The following is a 23364-nucleotide window of genomic DNA, read 5'->3' as shown; positions in this document are numbered from 1 at the left end:
TTCCCACAGCAGATAACTATTCTACTGAGCTAAAAATCACAGCGAGATATTAATACAATATATTGGGATCAAAGGAATCTTCCCAGCATCCTCATTTTCCACTTTTGACCATTCTCCTGGAATTGGTGTAGAGCGGTATGCAGTAGCTACATACTCTCCTTTTTTCCTAATGACTATGAGCTTCCAACTTTCACTGTGCCCTCTGAGGAAATGGGACCCTTTGAGAGCTCTCCGGACAACCAAAGCTGAGGCCATCTGGGGTGAGGAAGGCACAGTGATGGCTGTGATTTCCCCATCGCATATCTGAGCCTGTGCAGCACTTCATGCACATGTGCAGTAAACTAACGGTCAGTTCTCACTTGGGCTGCACGCCAGATCCAAAGGTGACAGGAAAGAAAGAGCCTCTGAGAGACCTGTGCCTCCCTAACCTACCAAAAATGGCTGAGCTGAGGAGGGCCCCCAGCTCTGCATGCCCCCTGCCTTCTCTGGACCATACCTTCTCAGAGTCTTCGAAAGCACCACCCTCTCCACAAGGCTGTCTTTGAACATTCCATTCCAGATATGAATTGCACGACTTCTTTCCCTAAAAGAATAAATCACCAATGGCAGAGGAATTCCCAAAGGAATGATTCAAGGGCAGAAACAAAGTATTCAGTGAGTGGAGATGTGCAGATATACTGCATTTGTGGATTTGTGTAAGTTGAACCCTGTACCTTCAGAATGCCATCAACTTTACTACAGTACATGATTTTTTTATATGTTCTTGAATTCAGCTTGTGAGTTCTTTATTGAGAAATTTTGCATCTAAGTTCATCAAAGAGGATTGTCTATAATTTTCTTCTTGTTTTTGTTGTTTCTTTGTGTGATTTTGGTGTCAGGGTAACACAGTCTTCATTAAGAGTGTGGTGCTGACCATGCTCCAGTGCATGGCCACACTTCCTGCCAGGAAGTAGTGGACCAAGAAACACGTGCAAGTTGCTCCTGTTCCCTGCATCTTCAGGCAAATGCTCTTCCCGCCTTTCCCTCTTTGGAACAGAATCTGTTCCTTGTTGCCCCAGCTCTTCTCCTTCACAGCATCCAACTGAGGCAGCTTCTAATCTGCCATCTTACCCAAGAACTTCCAAGTCTCTGGACCTGATTAAAGAATGTATGGATTTTGTTTTGTTTGGGGTGTGTGTGTGTGTGTTTACAGTTTGTGTACGGTGAGCGTACATGAGTCTACAAGCCTCTGGGCCCATGCATGAACATGTAGAAGTGAGAGCAGATCAGGTGTCTTCGGTCATTGTCCACCTTACTGACTTGATATGAGGTCTCTCACTGACCCTGACACTTGACATGGTGGCTAGCCAGAATGAACCCAGGATCTGCCTCTCTGTGTCCCTCAATGCTGGCATTATAGGCATGCACAGACATGTCTGACATTTTCGTGGATTCTGGGGGTTCAAACTCAGATTCTCAAGCTTACAGAGCAAGTGTTTCCACGTAGAAGAAACTATCGTTGGTCCAGATCTGATTCTTCTGGAATGAGCAGTGTACAAGTTAATTTATTCTCTGGGGTCTCGGTTTCCTTCTCTGTAAAGAGACAGTGAGGATAGAGAGACGCACTAATCTAGCAAGCATGTGTTTATCCCACTCTCTGCTCTATTAAAAAGAATGAGAGAAGAAAGCTTGGACAAACTGGAGGCTTGTCCTCATATATACAGGCCACTTAATTGTTAGCCTACTGCCTGTCCCAGTTTGCTTTCTATCACTGTGACAAAACACCATACCCAAAAACAACTTGGGGAGGAAGGGGTTTATTTAGCTCATATTTCTGTTCACCATCCATCACACTCAGGGCAGAAACCCAAGAAGAAGAGGCAGGAACTAAAAGAAATGCTTCTCACTAGCTTGTTCCCCTTGGCTTACTCAGCCTGCTTTCTTATATACACCAAGACCATCTGTCCAGTGGTGGCACCACACACAGTGGGCTGGGTTCTCCCACATCAATTGTTAATTAAGAAAATGTCCCCACAGACATGCCCAGTCTGATGAAGGCAATTCCTCAGTTGAGTTGCCCTTTTTCTAGCTAACTAGAACATGTGTCAAGTTGATGAAAACTAACTAGACTACTCCCTTCCCCCTCCCCCATCTACCACTGTTCATGGACTGTTGCAGGGATACTCCCATCCCCCTCCCCCATCTACCACTGTTCATGGACTGTTGCAGGGAGCCGTTGCACCTTAGATGCTCTCAGGACATGGACCAGGATGCCTATATTCAAATTAAGTGTGTCAGTATATTGTCATTGCTAAAACAAATCTTATCACTTTCTTTTAATTTGTAGTAACATAGCTTTAATATCTCCCAGCCTGGTACTTTATAAAGAGACGTTTAAAAGTCAAGTGAGATAGATTGCTGTTGCACAGCCGAGAGACAAAAAGTTGCTAAGTGATTGCACAGTATTCCCACTTGTGTCTCCAACAGGCCATCCAAGGATCCTGTTAATTAAGGCTCCTAATTGCATTTCTCATTCAGCTTCAATAAGATGATTTGCAGGTGGTAAGGATGTGCCCATTGTTAGCATAAGCATTAGCATCTTCATATTCATTTCATTTTGTAGTGTGCATTTTATTACATGTAATACATATTTCATTTACAATTAAGGGCATAGTTAGTTTGTCCTATTAAAACACTTCCCATTAAAGCAGAACTACTGAATATTAGCCAGGCAGCACTGGGGGGTAGATCACAGACTAGTCTGAACAAAATCCTGACAAGCTTATTCTAGTAAACTTTGTTAATGTGCTGGCTCTAAACTGAACACACTTTTGAGAACCTTAAAACTTACAACTGAGTTGAAGTCTTTCCATTTGTATCTCATTGTTTTTAAAGCATTAGCAGCTTTTGTTAGAATCACTTTTTCACTTCACTAGCAAGAAGTGAAATCAAGACAAACGAGGCAGTGGCTTGCAGTTGTTCAACACCTGCTAGCATTAGTCTCTTTTTGTTGAACTCTTTGGGTTTTTCTTGGGGGGTTGTTTGCTTTTGGTTTTGCTTGTTTTGTTGTTTTGTTTTGAGGCAGAGTCTCAGGCTGGCCTGGAATGCATTGTGTAGCCCTAGCTAGCCTCAAACTCTGAGAGAAGTCATACACAGCAATGGCCTTATCCTAGGCGGTGGACAGTCTAAGGAACTTAACTATGGCAGCCATTTCACCATGTGTGTGCACATGAAGCATCGCCTTGTACGCTGTAAACACAGCCAGCTGCCATAGTTTCTTGGGCACTAGGTAAAGGCTCCCAGATCACAGACAAATGACTTTAGTGTTCATGGCACAGCAAGACGTAGGAGCATCCTGCCAATGCCAGGTCTTCTCGTCCCCTAGATTTTACAGGGGTGTTGTGAAGACAGGTACGACTTCTCTCAGAGCAGATTTCAAGTGTACAATATGGTGGTTTCACTAACTATGGGATCCAGGCTGTGCAGAAGATCTCCAGAACTTCCTCATCCAGAATCACTAATAGAGGGTTCGATTAATTCACGTTTAGTATAAGTGCCAATATGTATTTGGTTTGAATGCATTGTCCTGTTTAAATCTAAATCTTTTATCTTGCATTTTTGTGTATTAGTGGGTGTTTTTCCCTCTTTGAAGTTATTTAAGGGTGTTTTGTTGTTTTGTTTTTTGGTTTGGGGATTTTTTGGTTTTTTTATTCTGTCTTCCCTCCCACTATCTTGACAGTTTGGGATGTTGCCCTACAGTTTATGAAAATATGTCTGTGAGTTCTTAGACTTTGCCTATAAGTTGGTACTTTTACCGTCTGCTGTCCAATGGAAGGCCTTCAACTTTATATCACATAATATAAACTACCAAAATCCATGCCGTTGCTGACATTTATTTTCACTTACATATAATTTAGTCCCCAAGAAACATTGCTAATTACACATTAATCAGTATTCACTTACTTTTACCAACATATCTGTCTTTCTCTTCTCTTTATTCCATTTACGTACTCTGCTTCTACCCAGGCTCATTTCCTGCCATGATTAATATGTGTACTGCAGGTCCAATGGTAACGAGCTGTCTCTTCCAGTCTGTCTGAGGTACAGTATTCCATATCGTTAGTGGTTTCCTTTCTGTGAGAAACCATGTTATGGGGAATGCTTTCGGCCTCCCAGTCTGTAGGATTTCACACCCTCACTGCATGGAGGGTCTCCCTTTGTTGGAGCCTCCCAGAGTGTTTAGAACTTTAACCTCCCATCAGCATGCACTCTCTCCAGCCTTCGAGAGTACTGGGCGTGGGCAATAGATCTGTGCCCAAGTCACTTCTGAGTGGTTATAAATGCTGTTACAATTTTGTTGTGACTCTCACATATTACTGCTGGTATACAGAAATACAACTGATTCATGAATATGGATCTCATCGCCTATGACCTGTACAAAGTAATTACAGGATTTTACAATTTCCTTCTGATACTCTACATAAACCATCACGTCATCTGAAAATGAGGCTATTACCTCTTCCTTTCTAATCTGTAGCTGCAAATGGTATTCTTAGCATCTCTCACTGGGAGGATGTGTGGTATGAGGTCCTCACAGTGGTTGAGTGGGCACCCTGGGCTTCCCTCGTATAGAAGAAAAGCACCTGTTCTTTTTTATTGTTTTTATTAAGCTTTAGATTTTGTTCCACTCGCCTTCCTTTGTTTCCCCCTCCTATAAGGCCCTCTCTCATGGTCCCCATGCTCCCAATTACTCAGATCTTGTCTTTTTCTACTTCCAGGTAGATTAGATCCCTATATGTCCCTCTTAGGGTCCTCTTGATTGTCTAGGTTCTCTGGGATTGTAAATTGTAGGGTTTTTTTGTCTTTCTGGATCTGTGTTTCCTCACTCAATATGATGTTTTCTAGATCCATCCATTTGCCCACAAATTTCAAGATGTGATTATTTTTTCTGCTGCGTAGTACTCCATTGTGTAAATGTGCTACATTTTCCTTATCCATTCTTCAGTTGAGAGGTATTTAGGTTGTTTCCAAGTTCTGGCTATGACAAACAATCTTGCTGTGAACATAGCTGAGCACATGTCCTTGTACAATTAAGCATCCTTTAGGTATATACCCAAAAGTGGTATTGCTAGGTCTTGAGGTAGGTTGTTTCCTAATTTTCTGAGAAATTGCCATACTGAAATACAAAGTGGCTGTACCAGCTTGCCCTCCCACCAGCAATGGAGGCATATTCCCTTTACCCTACAACCTCTCCAGCATAAGTTGTCATCAGTGGTTTTGATCTTGGCCATTTTTACAGGTGTAAGATAGAATCTCAGAGTTGTTTTGATTTGCATTTCTCTGATGGCTAAGGATATTGAGCATTTCCTTAAGTGTCTTTCAGCCATTTTAGATTTCTCTGTTGAGAGTTCTCTGTTTAGGTCTGTACCCCATTTTTATTGAATTATTTGTTCTTTTGATGACCAATCTCTTGAGTTCTTTGTATATTTTAGAAATCAACCCTCGTCTGATATGGGGTTGGTGAAGATTTTTTCCCATTCTGTAGGCTGTCGTTTTGTCTTGTTGACCATGTACTTTGCTTTATAGAAGCTTCTCTATTTCAAGAGGTCCCATTTATTAATTATTGCTGTCAGTGTCTATGCTACTGGCATGATATTTAGGAAGTTGTCTCCTGTGCCAATGCATTTAAGTGTACTTCCCACTTTCTCTTCTATAAGGTTCAGTGTGGCTGGCATTATGTTGAGGTCTTTGATCCATTTGGACTTGAGTTTTGTGCATAGTGATAGATATGGGTCTATTTTCATTTTTCTACATGTTGATGTCCAGTTATGCCAGCACCATTTGTTAAATATGCTTTCTTTTTTCCATTTGATATTTTTTGCTTTTTTTAATAATCAGATGTTTGTAGGTGTATGGATTGATATCTTCTATTCAGTTTCATTGGTCCTCCTGTCTGTTTTTATGCCAGTACCAGGCTGTTTTCAGTACAGTAGCTCTGTCGTAGAGTTTGAAGTCAGGGATTGTGATGCCTCCAGAAGTTCCTGTATTGTTGAGGATTGTTTGGGCTGTCCTGGGTATTTTGTTTTTCCATATGAAGTTGAGAATTGTTCTTTTGAGATCTGTGAAGAATTTTGCTGGAATTTTGATGGGCATTGCATTGAATCTGTAGATTGCTTTTGGTAAGATTGCCACCTTTACTATGTTACTTCTGCCTACCCAAAAGCATGGAAGATTTTTCCACTTTCTGGTGTCTTCTTCAATTTCTTTCTTCAAAGATGTAAAGTTCTTGTCATACAGGCCTTTCACTTATTTGGTTAGACTTACTCCAAGATATTTTATGTTATTTGTGGTTATTGTGAAGGGGTGTTGTTTCTCTGATTTCTTTCCCAGCCCTTTTATCATCTGTGTACAGGAGGGCTACTGATTTTTTTCAAGTTAATCTCATATCCTGCTCCATTACTGAAGGTATTTATGAGTTGTAGAAGTTCCTTGGTAGAATTTTGGGGGTCACTTATGTAAACTATCATATCATCAGCAACAAGTAAGAGTTTGACCTCTTATTTTCTGATTTTTATCCCCTTGATCTCCTTTTGGTGTCTTATTGCTCTAGCTAGAACCTCAAGTTCTATATTGAATAAATATGGAGAGAGTGAACAGCCTTGTCTTGTTCCTGATTTCAGTGGGATCATTTTACGTTTCTGTCCATTTAGTTTGATGTTGGCTGTTGGCTTACTGTATATTGCCTTTATTATGTTTAGGATAGCTACACCAGCTTGTTTCTTTGGTCCATTTGATTGGAAATTTTTTCCCAACCTTTTACTCTGAGGCGATTTCTGTCTTTGAGGTTGAGGTGTGTTTCTTGTATACAGAAGAAGGATGGATTCTGTTTTCATATCCAGTTTTCATATCCATATAAGTTTGTTAGCCTGTGTCATTTAATAGGTGAGTTGAATCCATTTGTATTAAGGGATATTCATGATCAGTGATTGCCAGCTCCTATTATTTTAGTTTCCATTGTTGGTAATGTTATTGTGTATGTGTTTCCCTTCTTTGAGATTTGCTGCTGTAAGATCATCTATTGTCTGTGGTTTTGTGGATGTAGCTAACTTCCTTGGGTTGGAGTCTTCCTTCTAGTATTTTGCGTAGGGCTGGGTTTGTGGCTAGGTATTGGTTAAATCTGGTTTTGTCATGGAATATCTTGTTTTGTCCAAATATGTTGATTGAAAGTTTTGCTGGGTATAGTAGTCTGGGCTGGCATCTGCATAACGCTTGACCAGGACTTTCTGGCTTTCATTGTTTCCATTGAAATGTCAGGTGTAATTCTGATAGGTCTGTCTTTATATGTTACTTGGCCTTTTTCCTTTGCAGCTCTTAATATTCTTTCTTTATTATGTATGTTTAGTGTTTTGATATTATGATCCAGTCTATTTGATGTTCTATAAGCTTTGTGTATCTTCATATGCATATGTTTCTTTAGGTTGGGAAAGTTTTCTTCTATGATTTTGTTGAATATATTTTCTGTGCTTTTGAGTTGGATTTCTCCTTCTATCCTTACTATTCTTAGGTTTGGTCTTTTCATGGTGTCCCATATTTCATGGACATTTTGTGCTAAGCTTGTGTTAGAGTTAATGTTTTCTTTGACCCATGAGAGTCTATTTCCACTTGAGATTCTTTCTTATATTCTGCTGTTTATGCTTATATTTGTGGTTCCTGATAATTTTCTCATAATTTCTGTTTTACTGTATTTCCCTCAGTTTGTGTTTTCTTTATTGTTTCTATTTTGGTTTTCAAGTCTTGAATCATTTCTTTCATCTGGTTGCTTTTTCTTTGGTTTTTTAAAAGGGGTTTGTTGATTTCTTCCAATTTTTTGTTTGTATTTTACTCCATTTCTTTGAGGGAATTTTTCCTTTCCTCTTAAAGGGCCTCAAACATCCCCCTAAAGTTAATTTTTTAGGTCGTTTTCTTCTGCTTCATCTATATTTGGGTGTTAAGTCTTGCCATTGTTGGTGTAGTGTTGCTCTTTTTGGTGTTGAGTGTGTTTTTTGTTGTTCTTTTCTTTTCTTTGTTTGTTTTTTGTTTTTCAAGATAGGGTTTCTCTGTAGCTTTTGGAGCCTGCCCTGGAACTAGCTCATCTAGACCAGGCTGGCCTTGAACTCACAGAGATCCTCCTGCCTCTGTCTCCCTAGTGCTGGGATTAAAGGCGTGCGCCACCACCACCCAGCTTGAGTATGTTCTTACCTTTTCTACCCATCTTTTCCTGTGGTTGGTGTAGTTGGGGCTGTCTCTCTAGTGATCAGTCTTCCAGGTGCCAGTAGATCTAAGACTCAGATGGCTGTTCCTTGTGGTGCAGTCAGGGCTATGGTTCCAGTCACCCTGGAGGTCACTTGGTATTCCCAGAAGTTGCTCCGTATTCCCAGGGGTTGCTCTGCAATCCCTGGCATCTTTAGGACCTGATCCCACAAAGGTTGCTTGCTTGGGGCTGCTCCCACTGAGGTCACTGCCTTGGACCTGCTCCAGCAGAGGTCACTGGCTCAGGACTGCTCTGGCCAAGATTGCTGGCTTAGGCCTGCTCCCTTGGAGGTAGAGTCCCTAGTTAATCACAATTAAGAGTATTGACTTTTGTTAAATGTTTTTTCTCCATTTATGATTATCTGAACTGCTTCTTCTGTAGTTTATTATGATGAATTATGTTAATTAATCAATATTCTAATATTGAGCCAACTTTTCATTCTTAGAATCTGTCTTACATTACATGCTGTGTAATTTTTGGTGTCTATATCTGATAGCTGTTTGTTTGCATGTTGAAAATTTTGCTGCATATTCATGAAAGATTTCTGCCTGTATTTCTCAGTACCTTCTTCACCTGGTTTTGGTGTCAAGGAGCATATTGTATAGTATTGGTTAGTTGGTTGGTCGGCCAGTCAGTCAGTCTTTGAAATAAGATCTCAATGGACAATTCAGACTGGCCCCAAGTGTGCAACTCCTGCTTCAACCTCAGCACTGATTACAGGCATGTGTCAACCAAGCCCAACAAGGATTGGTTTGAGTGTAACTCAGTTCATTCTCTTTGATGCTTGTTCTGGGTGTTACAGTGCGCACACACTACCTTTCAATGCTTACTGGTATTCAGATTTAAGTCCTTTAAGAAAGCATATATATCTTCCTTCTGTGTTTCCTTATTCTCCACCATTCATCTGGTTGTTTTAAATACTTTACAGACACTGAAACAAGCTATGTAACTTTTGGTCTCTGGAGAAGAAAAGCTTATTTTGCCCCACCCCACCCTATTTTTCTCTTTATAGTTTGAGAAAAGGAAAATTTTCATTGATACTTGGAAATGTGTAGCACACACACAGAGAGAGAGAGAGAGAGAGAGAGAGAGAGAGAGAGAGAGAGAGAGAGAGAGTAAGAGAGAGAGACACACACACACACACAGACATCTGTTCCCTGCCTTTCTGAGCGTCTGTTCTAAAGTGAACTTCCTTTCCAGGTCGCCTGAACTGGTGGTCTACTGTGTGCACAAGCTGTAAAAGGCTTCTTCCTTTGGCCACGACAGGGGACGGGAACTGCCTCTTACATGCCGCCTCACTGGGTAAGCACCCCAGCACCAACAAAAGCCAGCAAGGCTTGGGTTCTATCTGATGCATGGATAACAAATAGAGCCACTCATGCTGCTGTCATCTGAATGCCTGTGGCATCCTGGCCCTTCTAGTCAGGCTGGGTTGATGACAAGACAGAGCACTCTGGGGTAAACACCTGTCTCGCTAAGAGACCTTGAGCAGGAGCTTCAAGGACAGCAGGCTGATGGGTACTCTGGAGCAAACTACGAGGACTTTCTAGAGAATGCTGGGTCTTTACTGAGACCTGGGAACTTGAAGGAATAGAAGACACTGTAAGCAGGAGCCAGCACAGACAAAGCACAAAGGCGGAAATCACGGGGTGTTCAGAGGCTATGCTGGATGAGGCTCCACCAGAAAGACTTGGGAACAGTGTGTGGCACAGGGTAGTTTGCTGGCTGCCTGTAGACAGTCTGTGATGAGAAGACAGATGTAGGAATTACTCAGGTAATCACAGTTAGGTACAGAGCGTATGTATTCACTACCTTCCCCAGGGAACCACATCAGCGGATGCACAGCTGTGTGTGGCAACATTAGATAACTCACAGTCTCCATGAACTTTCTAGAATCTCCGTCCTCCCATGCACAGGGTTGATACCATGTGACAAGCAAGTCTAGATTTATACCAGGGCCCTGAACATCAGATCTACGGCTCTTCCTCAGGCCTAGAGGACTGTCTCTGTCAAGGGAACAGGACTCCTGGATAAGAACATAGCTCTTATTAGGCAAGATATCTTCCTAGTTAAATGTGACCTGACCAAGGGCCAGGCCCACACCTTATGTAGACCAAAGTGGGGCCTGCTCAGTACAAGGCAGGCTGAGGATGCTGAAAAGATCTCTGAGCAAAATGCTCAGAGAGGCCCTGAGACTAGAGATGAGAGTAGAGACTAGTGTGTGTGATGGCAACAATGGGAAAGACAAAGGCAGCCACTCCCTGCTTCCTCCCCACAACAGGGGCAGCACATTCTGCCACTCCCATTGAGCCTACGTGGTGATATGCCCCTTTAATATGAGCGCCAGGAAGCAGATAGCTATGAGTTCAAACCCAGCCTGTTCTACATGGTGAGTTCTAGGATAGCCAAGGTTACACAGTGAGACCTGCCTCCGAAAACAACAATAACAAAAACAAAGCTGCCAAGAAACAGACTTGGTCTTCTCTAAGGATGAGCTCCCTAAAGATTATCCAATCCCAAACTGTCAGCCATATATATGTGGCTGACATATTTATGTATATCTAGAAACAACACTAAGTGAACTCAGCAGGTGGTATCTATACATATCTATGTGTATATGTAACAATAAAAAAGATAGCAGGCCATGAATCTGAGGAGGAGCTGGAGGGAGAAGACAGGAAAAAATGATGTAAATACAGTACTCATATGAAATTCTCAAAAATGTTAAAAATCTCAAAATAAAAAATTATTTAATTGTTTTAAAATTAAAATTTTTTTTAAAAAAAAGTCTAGTCTGCTTCCCAGCAACTTCCTTGGTTAGGTCTCACTTCTCAAAAGTTCCACAGCTTCTCAAAACTGCCATCTGGGGACCAAACATCCAGTCACCTGAACTTGTGGGGAAAATTCACATACAAACCCTGGCGGGTATACCCATTTTGCCTGTTAAATCATTTGCAAGCTTCTATAATCATTAAATATACTGAGACATGCGTTTCCAATATGGCAGATGATAGTGCCATAGATTATGGAATACTTGAAATGTAGCTCCTACCAATAGAATCACTATGTAATTCTAAAATGCACCTAGACTTTGAAGGCAGCATAAACAACATAAAATGTCATATTATTAACGATTATATACTTAAAATGGTATTTTGATATGTTAAACTAAATGAAATTTGATATTAAAACTCAAAACAAAACATTAACAATGTAACTACTACTTTATTATAATGAGCTTACAATTAAAAAATTTTAGATTGGCTAGATTAAGGTAGCCACTCAAATATTATACATCTCAAACTTTGTATCTCAGTAAACTTCTATATAAGATTTTACACTTTCACTATCAATTACATATTGATATGTTAAATATAAATAAATATATTTATTGCCACAAAAAAAGAAAAAAAAACTATGGCAAAGTTGAAAACAGAAAGAAGAAAGGAGGGACAGAGACAGCTGACCTGAGCTTGTGGGTGCTCACACACTCTGGAACGACAGCTAGGAAGTCGGCATGGGACCGACCTAGGCCCTCTGTATCTGGGTGACAGTTGTGTAGCTTGGTCTTCTGTAGGGTCCCTAGCCGTGGGAAGAGGACCTGTCTCTGATGCATGGGCTGGCTCTTCGGAACCCGTTCCCTATGGTGGGATGCCTTGTTCAGCCTTGATGCAGCGAGGAAGAGCGTGGCCCTGCCTCACTTGATATGCCATGCTTTGTTGATTCTCGTGGGAGGCCTTTCCCCATCCGAATGGAGACAGAGGAGGAGGAGATGGAGAGGGTGGGATAGAAGGGAGATGGGGGGGGATCAGGAGTAGAGGAGGGAGGGGAAACTGAGTTTGGTTTGTAAAATAAATTTAAAATGATGAATAAATAAAAAAGAAGGAAGGAGGAAAGGAAGGAAGGAAAAAGAAAGAATTCACTCTGTGGCTGGCATTACTCATAAGAAAACTAACATCACTGCATCCAACCCCACCCAGCCCCAACCCCACCCAGCCCCATCTGTACCCCACCCTCACCCCACCCTGAATTGAGGGCCACTATCATTACTGGCACATATTATCTCCTGGTATTATAGTCCTACCACGTTCACTTCCAAATCCAACATTTCCATTTACTTTTTTTTCAATGTGTCTTTTTATTTTTAATTGACAAATAATAGTTGTACATCTTTATCAAGGATAGCCTCTTCTGGCCTCTGAGACAAATGCATGTGCATGCATGTGTTCTGTTCTTGCCTGCTTGGTCTCCCCTTGTGTTGCGAACATGGTACATTATGTGCTATTTAATAGCTACCTCGCTTCTTACTTCCCTACAGTATATGCTCACAGATTGTAGGATCTTTACCTGCTGTTGTTGTGTTAGAACAGGAAGTACCGTTTCATTCACATATCTGAGCTGATGGGAAGCACACTTACAGCATGGGGATGGGGGAGGGCTGCAAGTCTGTGAAGAGACACAGCTTCCTGGCATGATAGTTCCTTCCTTTGCACCCATGTGGGAGGCCAGCCTGCTGAGCTGTGACCCTTAGAGTTTCCTTAGGCTCATCTCTTCTTCACCTCCCTTCCTTATCTGTCCCTCATGCCTTCTGGCTGCAGGAATGTGGGGCTTTCACGACCGGGACCTGGTTTTGCGGAAAGCTCTCTATACCATGATGAGGACAGGTGCTGAGCGAGAAGCCCTGAAGCGGAGGTGGAGGTGGCAGCAGACACAGCAGAACAAGGAGGTTTGTACCCACCCCTGCTGGAGACAAACAGGAGCCACATCAGGAGCAGCCTCTGACTGTGCTATATAGTCCAGGGGAGCCTTGTTGCAACAGCACAGCCCAGGGGGACCACAGCACATTCCTACTTACACCCGCCATGCTGGTGTGCTTAGGAAAGAGCCTCCCTCCACTTTAACAGTGCCCCAACACCAATCATGAATTATATAGTCAGGCACTGATCTGAGAAGCCCTTGGCCCCTCAATCCAGAGGAAATCTCCGCAGCCCCTGGCCATGGTGACATTACCACTTTTCTCCACAAGAAGAATCTGCCTATATTGGGGGTAAAATGGCTTGATGGTCCTCTAAACTGTACCTTGGTCAGCCCCAACCAGGTTCACTCCTTCTAACATGCACCCAGGAGTGGCCTTGGTGATTAGAAGCTTCCCAACAGCTTTGAAATCAAGGGCTGGAATTTCCTTTTTTTTTTTTTAAAGATTTTTTTTTTATTGAGAAAAAAAAATTACCGCCTCCTCCCAGCCTCCCACTCCTCCCACCCTCCCCCCACTCCTCTCTCCCTCCCTCTGGAGTCTGAAGAGCAGTCAGGGTTCCCTGCCCTGTGGAAAGTCCAAAGTCCTCCCCCCTCCATCCTGGTCTAGGAAGGTGAACATCCAAACTGGCTAGGCCCCCACAAAACCAGAAGAAGGAGTAGGATCAAAACCCAGTGCCATTGTCCTTGGCTTCTCAGCAACCCTCATTGTCCACCATATTCAGAGAGTCTGGGTTTATCCCCTGCTTTTCCAGTCACAATCCAGCTGGCCTTGGTGAGCTCCCAATAGATCAGCCCCACTGTCTCCGTGGGTGGGTGCACCCCTCTTGGTCCTGACTTCCTTGCTCATCTTCTCCCTCCTTCTGTTCCTCATTGGGACTTTGGGAGCTCAGTCCAGTGTTCCAGTGTGGGTCTCTGTCTCTATCTCCATCCATCGCCAGATGAAGGTTCTATGGTGATATGCAAAATATTCATCAGTATGGCTATAGGATAGGATCATTTCAGGTTCCCTATCCTCAGCTGCCCCAGGAACTAACTGGGGACCTCGCCTTAGGCACCTGGAAGCCCCTCTAGGTCCAAGTCTCTTCCCAACCCTAAGATGGCTCCCTTAATTAAGATATGTGCTTCCCTGCTCCCCTATCCTACCTTCCTGTATCCCAATCATCCCGTTGCCCCAAGTTCTCCCCATCCCCAACCCTGCCCTGCTGTATGCTAGGACCAGTGCTCAAACCCAAGGGCTGGAATTTCTTAAACTATGTAAGAGTAACCATCAGGGGACACTAGCAGATGTGTCCAGCTGGGTCCTAGTGGGGCTCAGGTTAAGCTGGGTGGATCGGTACTGTTGCCTTGGTGGGAGGAGTGGGTGAAGGCAGGCAACAGCGGCTGCCTCCTGAACCAGCTTCCCTTCGCGCCAGTCAGGGCTGGTGTACACTGAGGAGGAATGGGAGCGAGAGTGGACAGAGCTGCTAAAACTGGCCTCCAGCGAGCCTCGCACACACTTCAGCAAGAATGGCAGCGGCACGGGTGGTGGGTGAGTGCTGCCCTGCTCTCCATGGGTCTTCCAGAGCTCCTGGCCACTCAGGGCCTCAAAGAGCTTGGGGAGGAGGGTAAATGACCCTGCATGCTAGCCAGATAGCAGAAGACAGAGAGTGTACGTTATACATGAGGCGATATGGGAGGTGAGGGGAGGCTGGACACATGCACCCAAGCTCTCTACACATGAGTTCATGAGAGCTGCTCAGCCCTGTCTCCCTCAGGCTCCTCATACAATGCAAACTGTAGTAACTAGGGGATTCAGGGCCTAGTCAGACCTGGAGGTGGTCTGTGACAGTGGCCATTGCAGCTGCCAGTGCATACACAGGGCTGTAAAAAAAAAAACCAGCTACTGTTTATAGAGTTTTTCTTTAATCGACTTAGTGTGGGGTTTCAAGTCACACTGAAAGCAAGAAATCATCAAACCACCCAGTGCTTCCCCAATGGACTCCATGACCATTATGTGTGTTCTTAGTACTTTGTGCACTCAAGGAAAAGCTTGCTCCTGCACGCTCAGGCCTTGCACGCTGTGTGCACTTAAGGAAAGCTTGCTCCTGCAGGCCAGCTTCAGCTCCCCTGTGGAACGAAGAGCAGTCTGGACCAACGGGCACATTTGGCCATGGAATTTCAGAAGAGGCATTCTTTGATTTTTGCTCTTTTGTCCCGAAGTAAAAGGTCCCAGCCCAGAAAAGTCCTCTGCCAAAGCACGAAGAATGAACGCTGACACCAAGAACACAGATGTGCGTGTCTCCTGGCCAGTCTCGGGCTTGCAGGCCAGGAAAGCCTCTGGGCTCTCAACGCCTCACCACAGTGAGCCTGGTGCCCAGTGGGCCAGTCCTCTCAAGCTAGGATGCATTCCAACATAGCCAGCATAGACTTTCCATGTCAGTCCTGAGGGTCCGGCCTGTGGCCAGGCAGACGTATGTTTGTACAGTGGAAGATCTGTTCCTGAAAACTTAGCTTTTATCAGTTCCATGCCCTCCAAGCCCCCGGTGTTCCTTCCAGTCTAGTGTTTCTTTCACTGTTGAACTTCCCACACTTGCCAAGGAGCAAACCAAATCTCTTCTGGGGAAGCACAGGCGGGAGAGAAGAGAACAGCGGTCAGCATGCTCGTCTGTCTCCCACTGCTGTCACAAGTGGCCTGACACTCGGCGCTTCTGAAGGGAAGAAAGCGCATTCCACTGTTTAGGGGATAAGGAAAGAGTGCCTACGGTTCTTTTAGTGCTTCTATTCTCGGTAGTTTGAACCTTCAGATGTGGAGCCTACAGACACAGAGATCTCTATGCTGTCGTGGGAAAGGTGTAAACATATGTGCATTTTCATGTGGACAGGCACATGGATGCATGTAGAAGCCCAAAATTAGTGTCTGGTGTCTTCCTCAGTGGCCCACTTCTTTGTTTATTGAGATACTTTCTCTTGCTGCACCTGGAGCTTACACACTTGGCTAGCCTTAGCTAGCCAGCTGGCCCTGGGAATCCCACATCTGTATCACAAGTGCTAGGATTACAGCAACCACCATGCCTACCTGCTTTCATGCCTGGATTCTAAGGATCCTAACTCCAGCCCTCACAAGCACAATCACCGCACCTCTCTGCCCAGCCAGAGCTATTTGGTTAAAGCAAAACGCGTTTTAGACATTCTTCTTCCACTCTCTTTTCTAAAAAAAAAAAAAAAAAACAACCTCTATCTTCGAGCCATTCAGTGGACAAAGCAGGATAGGGTGTCTGCAGTGGGTAAGGAATGCGAGAGCACAAAGGACTGTAGCAAGTGCCAAGGCCAGACAGGGTGGAGAGGGAAAACGGAGGGTTGGCACTATTGGGCATGGCAGCCAAGCTTACAGGCTAGGAGACAGCTTCAAATGAGTAAGAACGGTGGAATCATTCCAGGCATTTTCCCACTGTACAGGAGGAAGTTATAAGAAGCATGAATTTAATAAGGATTAGACTGGAAGTAAGAGCCCTTGTGGACTTAGCATGTCCCGTGGCCGCTGTGGTAGGTGACTCACAGGCACATAGAGAGGGCGGTAATGTGCGAAGTGAATATGGTCCATCTTCTTGTGCCAGGGAACAAGGAAGTAATCCAAAAGAATGGCAAAGAGATATCAGAAAAACACAGACCAAGCTGAAATAAGTGAAGAAGACCGAATTAAAGCATATTTGAGCGTCATAATATCACAAATGGATTATAAATCATTTAATAAAAGTATCAAACCAGAACTCCGCAGTGCTGTCAACAAGCTTGTGAAATAACGAGAGATGTACGGGGTTCCGAGTTCCCCTGTGGATTGTGTGTTAGTTACAGAGGTGACCTGAGCAGCTCTGTGAGGGTGTGGCTGGAAGAAGAGCCAGTGACCTAGGCCCCACCAGTGTGAGGTCCACCTCCATATCCCACCTCCTGAGAGGACACTCAAGGATGACTTGAAAAACCCTAGTCCAACGTCACAGAGACCCAGGCTGAGAAAGGTCCACAAGCCACCTGCCCTGTACTCCTCAGCATCTCAGAAGTGCCGTGGTTATGGAAATACCAAGCAGCATAAAGCATAAATACCAGCAGGATAAAGGGGATTGAAGAGACCTAAGAGAAAGCAACTCATGACCCTGAGCTGGGTCCTCCATCTTAAAGGTGTTGCCGGGACCACTGTGAGCAAGCCTTGATGGCTGTGTCCTGATGTGTCAAAGGTGGCCGTGTAAGCAAGAAGCACTCTGACCCCTCTCAGAATAAAGACGTGGAAGCCTAGAGAATAACTTGCAGATGGTTCTGTGTGACATTTTATGACTTCCGACTGCTGCCACATTTTTCAAGCATTAAATAAAGTTTGTTGGCCACAAAAGAAAAAGGCAAGAGAAAGGAAGGAAGGAGGGATGGAGAGAGGAAGAAAGGAAGGGAGGGAAGAGAGAGAGAGAAAGAGAAATCAAAGAAAGAAAAGAGAAAGAAAGAAAAGGAAGGAAGGAAAGAAAGAGAAGAAAGAAAGAAAAGAAGGAAGGAAGGAAGGAAGGAAGAAAGAAAGAAAGAAAGAAAGAAAGAAAGAAAGAAAGAAAGAAAGGAAGGAAGGAAGAAACCATAATGTAGCATGGCATCTCCCAAAGGCCTGGTGCATTTCTTAGGGTGTAAAGCCTTTGTTCTAGGAGTGATGGAGAGAGTTGGTCCAGCGCTCTGCACACGGAACTCATTCCCAGCCATCCCTACTCCCTTGCAGTCTTTGGGGAACTGATTCCAGGAGCCCTAGGATACTGGAAACTATGCAAAGAGTCTGCCGCCTCCTGCTATACACTGTCATCACATCTAGGAGACTTACACACGGTCCCACCATCTAAGAGCTCTGGCTCTCTTTCCCTTGGAGGTTGGCCCTGTTGTTGAGGGACATCTAGGTCACAGTCTTCTGCCCCAGTGTCTCACAGTCTGGATGACAGCGATTCTTGGGGTCTACTCTACCCACAAGGCAAGGCAGGAGCTTGGACCCAGGCTGCAGAGGCTTAGTGTACGGCTGTGCGTTCAGCCTCCTCCTCCCGTCAGGGTAGGATTCAGGCAGCTTCTTCATGACCTCTTCCCAGGAACTGTTCCTGGAAGGTTCCTCAGATCCTAATAAATAGGGTCCAGTGTTTGGGGGTGCTCCGTCCCTACTCCGAGTCCCTGCCCTTTGTGTTCCCCCCTCCAGTCTAGTCCATGACAAGATCACTTTGTCTTATTCCCAGTGTGGACAACTCTGAGGATCCTGTATATGAAAGCCTGGAAGAGTTCCATGTCTTCGTCCTAGCCCACATACTGCGGAGACCCATTGTGGTGGTGGCAGACACCATGCTAAGAGACTCTGGTGGTGAAGGTAGGATCCTCAAGGAGCTGTATTTAGGGGTGGTCCAGAAAGGGTGACATCTACCTGTACATAGGCAGAGTCATCGTGTCATTTTAAGACATGCACAAAGATAGCATTCCATGCATTTCTTCTTCTCCAGCACAGCACTGATCGCCTGCCCTGCTGACACCAGCAGGAGGCTATGACAAATCTGGCCAAGCACCACAGATAGCACAGATCCCTATGAAAGCCCCAGGCCCTGTTCCAGGAGTTCTGCAGGATAGCGTAGCAGAGAGGAAAGGAAGGAGGGCAGAGTGTGGGGGCTCTGAAGGGTGGTGAAGAGTCAGGAACTGCAGGGGTAGCCAAGCTGCTGTTGTCGGCCACTGAGAGCCTCACCCATGACCTCTTGGATGACCCCTCCCTTAGCACTCGATACAATCTCCCCCAGATAGATAAGTGCACTGAAGCCCCGAGTAAGGCTGGACAATACCCCCACCCAGGTTTAGCCAGAGACAGGGCGTAGACCCTCACATGACATCCCTAAGCCTGAAGCTCCTGCGAGCTCAAGGAGCTGTAGAAAGGATGTCTGAAACCCCACAGAGCTGGCCATGCTCTGAAGAGGCAGAAAAGAGGGAGAACCAGGAGAGCTGTCACCAGGTCCCTGCCTCCCTCAGCAGACCCCACTCCCAGCACTTTTCCCAGTGTGGTTTATTTTCCATTCTCCCTGGTGGCACCATTGCGATCCAGTTCACTCTTGCTGCCATGTTTGTCACTTCCAAAGACGGCATTGTCCACAACATCTCTTCACCGCGTGCGGCATGCCAGTGAAGTGACCCTGTGACATTTTGCTCGGCTTCACTTACATTTAAATCCATCCCATAATAGAAGTCATGAATGTCCTGGAGCCCTGATGGCCAGGCATCAGTCGTCATGCCAGAGAAAGACAGCATGGCCGTGGCTGCTCTGAGGGCAAGGGCTAGCAGAACATGCATCCATGCATCCTGCCCAGCTCTCTTTGCCTGCTGCCAAGCACCAGAGCCAGCAGCCCTCTGGTCCATGTCCCTTCTCCTTATTACAGCCCTCAAAACAGGATGCTTATGTGGACAGAATCATCCTGCCCAGTACAGACTGAGTGAAGGGGGTGGGGGATGACTGAGAGATCCTCAGAGACCACTCTAAAGGCCCCTGTGCTCCACACTAAGGAGGGTACAATTCCCACTCTGAGGCCAAAGGCAATGCTCTTCATGATCAAACCCTAGCTGCTAGGCTGGGATTGGCCCAGTGGGTAGATTACTTGCCTGGCATGCATGAAGTTCTGGTTCCATTGCAGCAATGCATAAAATGGGCATGGTGGTACATGCCTGTAATTCCAGCACTCAGGGAGTCAAGGGAGTTGGAAGTTCAAGGTCATCCTTGGCTACAAAGTAAGTCAGGTCTACATGAGACCCTATTTCAGTGGGGAGGGGAGAAAAGAATCAGCTACTGCTTGGGGTTGGTGTTCAAAGAAGTGGTTTTCAGGCTTCTCTTCCCTTGTTCTTCATAAGAACATGAACAGGATGGTATCTCATCACACAAAGACAGCGTCTCTACTTCTCATGTTCCGCCTGATCTGCAGCTCAGTACCAGAGCTCTCTGACCGCTCCCTTCTGTTCTGTAGAAGTTGTTTTCAGTATGCACCAATCACACTCAGGGAATGTAGGTCCTGCCTGCGTGTGAACATTTCAGTGACAGCAGAAGAGAAAGGACAGCAGAGACTTCTAGACAAGCTAGCGGGCGATACTTCTGACCGTCTTGGGCAATGGTCTCAGCCCTGACCCTGCCGCTCTTCTGTCTATGGTGTGGCTCTTGGGAGCAGGCTACCCAGGCAGATCACCATGGAAACCTTCAGTCCTGGCCCTGAGCACTAATTCTGTGCCCCTAATTCCCTCTCCCTGCGTCAACCCGCCCCTCCCTTCCGCACTCTTGCCCTCCCACTCTCCCCGTGTCTGTGTCCACAGCATTTGCACCCATCCCATTCGGAGGGATCTACCTGCCCTTGGAGGTGCCTCCCAACAGGTGCCACTGCTCGCCCCTGGTTCTGGCTTATGATCAAGCGCACTTCTCGGCCCTCGTGTCCATGGAGCAGAGAGACCAGCAGAGAGAACAAGGTTTGTCCAGCTCCCGAGACACAAGGGGTAAAGGTGGGGTGGAGGGGTGGAGGGAGTGCTGGAGATGGGGTATGTGTGGACAACCGCCTAGCGCACAGCACACACAAGGAGCAGCTGTGGTTTCTGCACAGCCATGCTCAGTGGGTACGCATATGTGTTGACTGGCAGAAGTGGCATTAGAGGTAATGGCCACCTAAACCACTCTGGAGATCAGTGATGATGCCACTGTGTGTACTTAGCTGTTGGCTTCCATCATGTGCATGTGTAAGTTTTCTATATCTTAATTAATTTTAGCCGGCACATGTGTGTATTTCAGTGTGACTTGTAGTGCACTAGTCAGGGAAAACGTATCTACGTCCTCCAACATTTAGTATAAGTAATTGTGTATTACTTCTGATGTTGAAAATGTTCAAAATCCTCACTTCTAGCCTTTTGAAATCCATGTTGTCTGTGTCCTTGGGGGGATTTTTAACTGTAAAACTAATTATTGCTAATGTTGTGTGTGGATTTATAGATGGATGCAATCCACCTCAGATGGAGTTGGAAAACAAAATCCCTTCAGGGAAAGTATTGACAAGCTGTGGCCCACCACTTAGTTTGCAGATAGTTTTAGTGGCACACAGCCAGACTCATTGCCTGACATTTTCCCCGTGGCTGCTTTGCAGTGGGGCAGCAGAATGTGTGTGTGTGTGGCCTGCTGGCCTCCGACATTAATTTGTTGGCACTGTTCTTGAAAGGCTTGCCCACTCCTGCTGTACACTAGTAAGCTTTTGAACCAAAAAGTCAACACTTTATCTGAAGGTCACTATAGCCAGGTTTCCTGCAAGAAGCCATCTCAGTGCTGATGGGTTGATGGGACCAGCGCCACCTGCTGCACGGTGCACAGTTGCAGCTAGCGGTAAGACAGGTGGGGCTGATTCACTGATGGAGAAGAGGACTTTGTTGCGCTCTGAGTTAGCTGTGATGGATATGTGAGTGTCTGGGTAGAAAGGTGTTATTTTCAGTACAGAATGAGATTTTCCTCAGGAGACTGAAGGCCAAGGAAATAGCATGTGTTCTAGGGTTTGGACCCTTGAATGTGGTTCTAGGAAACCCCAAGTGGTTGGTTTAGGGCTCCCACAAGCCAGAAGCTCGGGGTAACCGTCCTGACTCTTTACACTGAGTGTATCAGTGCCTCCCCATCCTGCCCCCTCCTGTGGACAGCTGGCAAGGGAGGACACAGACAGAGCCCTACCTCCTCCAGCCCCTATAAAGCACCCCTTCCACATATGTTCCTGGCCTGACAGCCAGAGAGTCAGCAGGTCTATAGGATGGACTCTGAATGATGCAGGGTGTAGAAAGATCCCCGGTCCCCTTCCCAAAAGCCAAATCAAAGTGCAGCTCACATGCCGATGTAACTAGGAGTGGGTCCAGGCAGCCAAGGTAGCAGACTGCTGTTCCTCACCCTTCCTCATAACTCACTCACTGCCTCTGACCACCAGAAGAGGCTCTCCAGCATCAAAGCCTGGGGTGAGCATGCTTTTCCCTCATCTCTCTGCTTCCAGCGGTGCCTGCCTCCTTCCCTAGGGTTTTGTTTGGCTTCTGTTTTTGGCATGGTCTGAAATGAGGCCTTCCTGTGTTGTCCAGAATGGCCTCCAAAGTCCTGGACTCAAGGGATCTTCCTGCATCAGCTTTCCAGGTTACTGAAACCATATGCGCATGAAGGCCAGCACCTTTAATACTGTAGCACTTGCTACAGGCTGTGACTTGGGCCAGGGCTGGGACTCTTGACAAGAGTCCCAAAAGCCCCTGAGGTCAACATCAAGTTCACAGTCTCAGGTCCCCCAGAGGTCTTCCAGAAGTCTCCCTGGTGAAACAATAGCTGTGGAAGGTACTATCACATCCCTCTAGGAAAACACGGCAGAGTACAGGTTTCTCCCTGGGGGACAAGCTTTTTCCAAAGTCTGGGTTCTGGCCCCAGAGCACAGTACAGGTAACTCTTGGCTTCTATGGGTGCTGGGTCCCTCCACAGTCCCTATGAGTCCTGCCTCCATGGCTACTATGTGCCTAGAACTGCGTATTCCCGCTACCAGTCCTTACAAGCTGGGCTAGAGCCCTAGAGGGGGTGCAGGCTCGCTAGAGGATATATCTCCATATACCAACAGTGGCTCTGCCATCACCCAAGGGAGACACTGAAGAGATGCCTGTGGGTAGCTGACATGCTGGACGACCCAAAGCCTGACTACATTGTCCCTGTGTGTGGCCTTCCCCACCACAGGCACTCACCAGTGCTGTGGGTGGGACTTCGGCAGCTTCAGACACAGCAGCAAAACTAGGGCTGATGTCACTGTCCTTCTCCGTGACTTCACGCATAGATTCACTGTGCTGTGGACCATAGGCATGCAATTCATTGTCTTTCCTTATTAAGTTGAACACCTTCCCCTTTCTGCTTCAAGGAAGTACTTCCTGGCTTCTCCTTGTGGGTCTCAACTCCATCATTGCCGACTTGTGCTGTGGGGCCCGTGGATAAGGGGTGGTGTGCAAAAGTACAGAGATCCCTGAGCATCAGCCCGACAGCCCAGGCAGCTGCGGACAGCAGACAGCTAAAGATAGCATCTACTGTGAGGACTCGGTGCACAAAGGGACGCTGCACCTGCGTGGGAGCTGTGACCTTCTCACACGGCTCAGAACAGTGCTCAGCTTCATCTTGTGAACCGGTGATTTCTGGGATTTTTCTATGTACTATTTTAAATCATGGTCAGCTATAGTGAAACTACAGAAGCTTCAGATGAAGGAGTTCCTGCCTCACTGTTCCATGCCCTGTGCCACCCACACCCTGACCTGGGGCAGCAGCTGCTGAGCTGTGAAGTGCAGAGTATGGCTGTGAACCGAGT

At 45.8% G+C, this 23364-nt stretch overlaps 1 protein-coding gene across 1 annotated transcript in view; it reads left to right on the top strand.

Annotated features, from left to right (window-relative positions):
- Otud7a (OTU deubiquitinase 7A) overlaps window positions 1-23364 on the top strand; it is a 110533-nt gene that overhangs the window by 68284 nt on the left and 18885 nt on the right. The window contains exons 6-10 of the mRNA XM_026784279.1: window positions 9470-9571; window positions 12868-12995; window positions 14437-14552; window positions 18247-18374; window positions 20342-20491. Coding sequence (XP_026640080.1) covers window positions 9470-9571; window positions 12868-12995; window positions 14437-14552; window positions 18247-18374; window positions 20342-20491 — 624 coding nt within the window. The remainder of the gene's footprint in view (window positions 1-9469; window positions 9572-12867; window positions 12996-14436; window positions 14553-18246; window positions 18375-20341; window positions 20492-23364) is intronic.

Source organism: Microtus ochrogaster, chromosome 22 (assembly GCF_000317375.1).
Source record: "Microtus ochrogaster isolate Prairie Vole_2 chromosome 22, MicOch1.0, whole genome shotgun sequence".
Lineage (NCBI taxonomy): Eukaryota > Metazoa > Chordata > Mammalia > Rodentia > Cricetidae > Microtus > Microtus ochrogaster.
Note: the sequence above shows the minus strand (reverse complement) of the source record. Positions and strands in the feature narration are given on the sequence as shown.